Consider the following 6,328-nt stretch of genomic DNA (forward strand, 5'->3'; position numbering starts at 1 on the left):
AAAAATAATGAACCTCAAAACTAAAAATACACGTTTGAAGTAGTAGGGGGACTTCATCCACCTAAAGTATGTAATACAAAGACCTCTAGAATGACTTTTCATGAGGTTGTCTTTTAAGTGAAATGATTATATAAAAGTTAAGGCATTACAAGAGTGCTTTTATGTGGTTCACCTCATCTAATTAAAAAATTTTAAGTGAAATTAGACCTATTTAAAACAAAACACATCACAATTGAATCAGATATTACTTTAAAAGAAAAAAAAGTAAAAAGTAAAACATAATTTGAAACTTAGGACTCTTTTGGATGGGCAGTGCGTTTATCTGCAATTAGTGTAGAAACAGTGGTAGCGGTAAGATTAGATACTGTAGTGTGAGACAAAAAGAAAGTTAAATATATCGCACTGAAGGTAAACGCCAATCCAAAGGAGGGCTTAATATACGACATTTGAAAAGCTCTTACTTGAGTACTTTAAAATATGTTTGACCCTAATTTGATCGTTTTGAAGATTTTGACTTCCATCTAAATACTTTTGTAAAGGTTTGACCCTTATACGAAGGTTGAACCTCAATTTGAGCATTTAGCCATTCATGTACTTTAAAACAAAATCTATTACAATGAAAGGGAGCCAACACAATTAACAATATTTTAGATAATTGTTAGGGGGCTAAATAGTAATATTACAAAATTTTGAGGGACCGAAGTGTTCATGGACTAAGTCAGGTTAAGTATTATATTAACACACTATTTTTTTTTCAATTCGATTTGAAATGCGGGCCTAAAATTTTCCTCAAGTTTACTCATATTTGTAAATGGTTAATTTAAATCCATTTTTAGATAGTTGGCCATATTTTTTTTAACTTTTTAAAAAATATTATAGTTGGCCATATTTTTTTTTAACTTTTTAAAAAATATTATATTTTTTTAACTTAAAATTTAATAATTATATTTATTTATTTATTACAATTTTATATATAGATAACTTATATTTTTTTAATATTTACTTTAAAGTATTATACATAAGTATAGATTTAAGTTTTATTTGCACTATAAATTATGTAATATATAAAATTAACATAATATAATATATTACAAAATTAGAAAATAGGTCGGCACAGCTGGAGCCTTAAATGTTCAAGCTTGAACCAATTTATATTTTAAACTTAAGTGTTTTGTTTTGTCTAATCTCATTCAAACTTCTCAAATTTTGGACTGAGCTTTGAGATTGAACGGGTAACTTGGCGCTTGAACAGGTCCGCCCAACACCCTGCCACTCGCCTTGAATTCGCTTCCCAGCGGCCTAGACTTAGCAAGCGTGACCAATAGCCGCCGGATGAAAAAGAAGAGACACAAGACGCAAGCAGCAGGTGCACCAAGCAAGGCTAACTCTCTCTGTTTTAAACTATTTGCTTGCTTTTGTTTTACAGAAAAGAGTTAGTTCCATAGGGTTCCAATGTCCTACGATACCCAAGATTTTATAGTATGTATTCTTTAGTTGTATAAAGTCTTGATCAAAAGGGAATCACCAATTACCTATTTGAATCTTACTGCAAAATCATGATGCATAGTTGCCATTATTGTTCATTTTCCTAGATTTGCTTACAAAGGGCTATAGTGTATGTCTTGATCAAAGGGCAATATTACCTGTTTGAATCATTACTGCAAAATCATGATGCATAACTTTTGTCATTGTTCATCTTCTAGATTTGCTTTCAAAGGGCTACTGCCATGATGAGTCACTCAACATCTCCACACAAAGTTGTAATGGAGTGGTATGTTATGAAACTTTATATATGATCTAACATTTCAATCCCATGTGTGTTTATTGAAACTATATTCAATACTAAATTTGTTCCCAGATCGGAACCTTGACGGCAAGGAGACATGGAAGACGACCGGCTGCAAATATTGGAGCAAGATATGATCATAACAATGCTGCAATTGCAGTAAACTTTTTTTACAGTAACTTTGTCGCTTCAACGGTAGCTATGTCGGCTAATTAAAGTAAATTTTGATACAAAATCATCAATTCTAAGCATCTGGGTGTTTTTTTTTTCTTTTGTAATGACAGATTTCAACAACACTTGACTTTGGGAGAGAGTATTTGCCATCTACAAATATCAATGCTTCACTGAGATTTCCCGAGTATGGTTCGAGCAAGGTAAGAGGCTGACATGATAGGGATCACTACCGAGTTACCGAATATTTCGGGCCATTTCGATATAATTTTGACACTGCAAAGTTTTTTTGGTTTTCAATTTTTGTTTCAGCTCAACCTCAAATTCCAGCAATCCTTTAGAAATGCTGCTTTATCCATCTCTGTAGGCCTAAACCAATCCCCTGACATATTGCTTTCAGCAGCTATTGCCACTTCTAGCATTGCATGTGGCATCGAATCGAAGTATAAGACCGCTTCTCATTGTTTCACTCGGTATGGTGCAGGCATTTCCATCATTAACCCAAGTCACGATGCTTCAATAATACTATGTTTGCTGACATAACATTGCTAAGCTCTGCTTTGCTTTGCTTGTGGAGACTTCAGTGCTTGAATCTTTGATGCATAATTTTCAGGGCTGAGAAACGTGACCTCCTGAGACTAGCATACACGCATCATTTTGGCCGGTCGAGGAAGATTCCGCCTTTGTAGAGGTCACTAGAAGGTTGTCCAACAACAAGTGTTCCCTTGCTGTTGGAGTTTCATGCATTGTGGATAATCTAACAACAGCAAAGGCAACACTTAACGATCGAGGAAAGCTTCGACCCCTCCTTCTCCATAAAATTGAACTGAACTCGAGCTTGAACATTTCGGCCGAATTCAATGTGAAAGCTTTAGACAAGATCCCAAGAATGGGATTGGCTCTTTGTAATCTAATCTGCAACAAAATTGTTATTACTAAGTTTAGATGTTACCAATCAAAATTCATATACCAATTTACTCCATTGCAGATGTTCACTGATCTCATTATTCATTTAAGTTTGAAGGTTTACTTGATATATGAGAATGTTCTAACAAAAAATTCCATTACAAGATCATAATATTTCTTGGGACAATCTTGAAATGCCAGAGTTTTCATAGGGAATGTTGATTGAAGGGACTTTGTTTAAATCCTGCAGTCGAAGGGATTATCATTTTCGGAGAACCGGATTCAATGTTTCCACCCTAGCAGATTGAAAGGGACTAGACAAGCTGATCAATGAGTGGAAAATCTAAGACTAGACAAACTTAGACCAGATAATAAAAGATGGTCTGAAAGCTTCAGTCTTTCATGGAGATTACTAGGTAAACATAAGAAAGCAATCGTAATGAAAATCATTAGACCATCGTTACGATAACACAAAGTTATTGTCTTTCTTTTAGCGTGCAGGCCCCGGCTCGAACAAAGTCCAATGGCGCTTCTCAATGCTTGAATAGGCAAAACCATAACCGCTGAAAAGTTTTGCGCACGAGAAGACTTGAACCGGGGACAAGGATGATAACACTTGAACTAGCTAGTTGTCTTTCATAGGAAACTAGACAACTTTTAGACCAGAAAGTCTTTCATAGAGATCAGTTGGTAAACAAAAAGAAACCCAACGTCATGGAACAGTCTTATGCCTGGTAATAACAAAAATGCAATCTTCAGACTCCAAGATCAAAAGATTCAGGACTATATAAGCCATGGCAATAGCATATAAGCATATGCAAGTACATTAACAAATGATAAATTCAACAAATTATGATAAAGAAAACAAAAGGATCTCTCATATCTTCAATTACTTTTTGCAACAAAAAGATTTATTGCAATGTTAAGTGTAAGTTTTTCCCATCAAATTACAAGAAAACAAATGGAAACCACAACGTATTTGCAGTTATTGAAGCTTTTTTTTTTTCATTTTCAACTTCTCATAGCTATGAAACAGGAGACGGCGGTGACAAGAAGCGTGAAAGTTAAAGAGCTGGCATCATCAAAAAGGGCTGCAAATCGCAGTTCCTGCAAATCCCAAAGCGTGGAAACTATGAAACGTACACCATCAATAATCAGAAACAAGATAGCCATTCCCCTGCCCCAAAATATGAAAACAAAATAAAAAACAAAAACCAAGTACCAAATGCCTTCACTTTAAATCAAAGCATTGTTTCACCTTTTTCTTTTTTGGTTTTTGGAGAATATGATTCTTGGTAGTTGTGTTTATAACTCTATATATTTTTGCCTTTAGAGATGAATGGACGATCATCATCGAGCTTTTACTACATGGATTTTTTTGGGGAGAGAAACTGTGGAGTGATAATTCAGTGTTGAAAATGCAGCCATGGGTTTTTGCTGGGTTTTTTTTTTTTTTTGTAATTTACATGCTGCTTCCAGGATGCTTCCTTTTTTTTAGTACACTACGTTAGTTCCGACACTAGTTGCAATAAAACTCCGTTACAATTTTGGATAAATTAATATTTAGTCCTTAAACTTGGTAACTTTTTTATCTTAACCTCTGCAACATTTTTTTATCTATATGTCTTGAAATTTGACGGTTTTTCTACCTTAGTTTCTAAACTTGGATTTCATTAAGGTGTAATAATTTGTCATTTTGAGATTATGTTACGTCATCACTTAAATTTTTAAAAATTTAAAATTTTTTAAATATTTTTGGTATTTTTAAATTATATATATTGGGTAAACTATCAAAATAGTCACTTTTGTTTGTCCCATGTTATATTTTAGTCACTTATGTTTGAAATATTACATTTTAGTCACTTACATTATCGTGTTGTAACATTTTAGCATTAATTGTCGTTAACGATGTAATAGTAAGCTGACGTGGTACGTTAAATAACCATTTTAAACGAAAATTTTAGGTTAAATTATACAATTTGGTCCCTTTTTTTTTTGAGCAATTTTTATTTTATTTTATGTTCTTTGAACTTTCCTTTTTTTCATTCTCTTCTCCTTCTCCATCTGTTTTCCTCCCTTCTCAAATTTTTTAACGTAGTTTTTCTATATTTTTCATTTGTTAAAACTAGTCCCTATACTTTTATTTTTTCTAACAATTTAATTTTTTCTTTATTTTCCTTTTCTTCTTCCCTTTTATTTTTCTCTCTTATCATATTCTTCATTGCAGAAACATAATATTGGCCCACCAAATAAACCAAGTCTTTGTTTCTTTCACATGATTCCTAAATTGAATTTCGCTCAAAACCAAATATCAATCATTTTTGATCAAATCTCAATTTGAATAAAACTTAATTTTGAAACTAAAATTGGATCTGACTAATCAATATAAAAAATTATATCCTTAATCAAATCTAAACATAAATTGAATTCTTTATATTCAAAACAATTTTTTCCTGTTTCCAAACTTTTATAGAATTGTATAGATTATTCATTTCATTTTCTTTTATTTTCTGATGAAAAAATTAAGCAATTGGAAAACATGGAAAAACTGTGTTAAAAGAGATAATGAATGGAGGAAAATAGAGGGAGAAGCATAAGAGAATGAATAATAAAGAGAAAAAAAAAGTTAAAAGAACATAAAATAAAAAAAATAAAATTGCTCAAAACGAAAAAAATATAGGGACCAATTTTATAACTTAACCTAAAATTTTTGTTTGAAATGATGACTTAACATGCCACATCAGCTTACTATTACACCGTTAATGACAATTAACGGCTCAATGACTAAAATGTTACAACACGTTAACGTAAGTGACTAAAATGTAACATTTCAAACGTAAGTGACTAAAATGTAACTTGAAGTAAAAAAAATTACTATTTTGATAGTTTACCCTATATATATATTTGAACTTTTTAGGTGATGATGTGAGACTATAAATAATTACATACCTTAACAAAAGTTTAGAGATTAAATTTAAAAAATTGTTAAATTCTTAGAGTAAAAATTATTTTATCCTTCAAAATTAAATGTCATTTTGTCATGGGAATTCATAGGAATAAAAAGTAATTCAAAGTAAATACATAATATTATTTTAAAATATGTTTTGAGTGTCCATACTTTTTCTATATTTGGAATTTAGTTTTTTTTTATTTCATAAAATTAATTTTTTTTTCAAGATTAGAAAATGTAAGTTCGAGTATTAACACTGATAAAATTCTTATGTTAAATTTAAGTTAATTATGTTATTTTTTTTACATTGTTAGTAAGTGGATATTATTTTATTTCAAAATACGGCGAATTTAACATAACAATTTTAATAGCATTAACAATTAGACCTAAATTTTATAATCTAAATGAAAAATATATGAATTTAGAGTATATTTTAACTATAATATATATTAAGATTATGAAATAGGCTGTCCAATTATTTGTCTATTTATTTAATTTGTTTTTTTATTTTATTT

The 6,328-nt window shown here is 30.9% G+C and overlaps 1 protein-coding gene and 1 long non-coding RNA gene across 3 annotated transcripts; one reads left to right on the forward strand and one right to left on the reverse strand.

The window, feature by feature from the left end:
* Nucleotides 1-1,191: 1,191 nt before the first annotated feature.
* LOC107918445 (mitochondrial outer membrane protein porin 2-like) lies at nt 1,192-3,486 on the forward strand. 2 transcript variants are annotated; one of them, XM_016848013.2, is made up of 6 exons: nt 1,192-1,366; nt 1,704-1,771; nt 1,859-1,981; nt 2,071-2,160; nt 2,270-2,430; nt 2,571-3,486. In XM_016848013.2, the coding sequence occupies exons 1-6, from the start codon at nt 1,333-1,335 to the stop codon at nt 2,644-2,646; spliced, it is 552 nt and encodes a 183-aa protein (XP_016703502.1). In that variant the 5' UTR covers nt 1,192-1,332; the 3' UTR covers nt 2,647-3,486. The 2 variants fall into 2 exon arrangements, with proteins under 2 accessions (XP_016703502.1, XP_016703503.1); XM_016848014.2 differs by having other exon boundaries at nt 1,859-1,945; nt 2,571-2,711.
* A 165-nt stretch (nt 3,487-3,651) lies between these two features.
* Nucleotides 3,652-4,344, reverse strand: LOC107918446 (uncharacterized). The gene is made up of 2 exons (XR_001690102.2): nt 4,122-4,344; nt 3,652-4,040 (listed from the first exon to the last, which is right to left on the reverse strand). It is a non-coding gene; the product is annotated as an uncharacterized lncRNA (long non-coding RNA).
* Between the last annotated feature and the right edge of the window lie 1,984 nt (nt 4,345-6,328).

The sequence above is a fragment of the Gossypium hirsutum genome, chromosome D13 (genome assembly GCF_007990345.1).
Source record: "Gossypium hirsutum isolate 1008001.06 chromosome D13, Gossypium_hirsutum_v2.1, whole genome shotgun sequence".
Taxonomy (NCBI): Eukaryota; Viridiplantae; Streptophyta; class Magnoliopsida; order Malvales; family Malvaceae; genus Gossypium; species Gossypium hirsutum.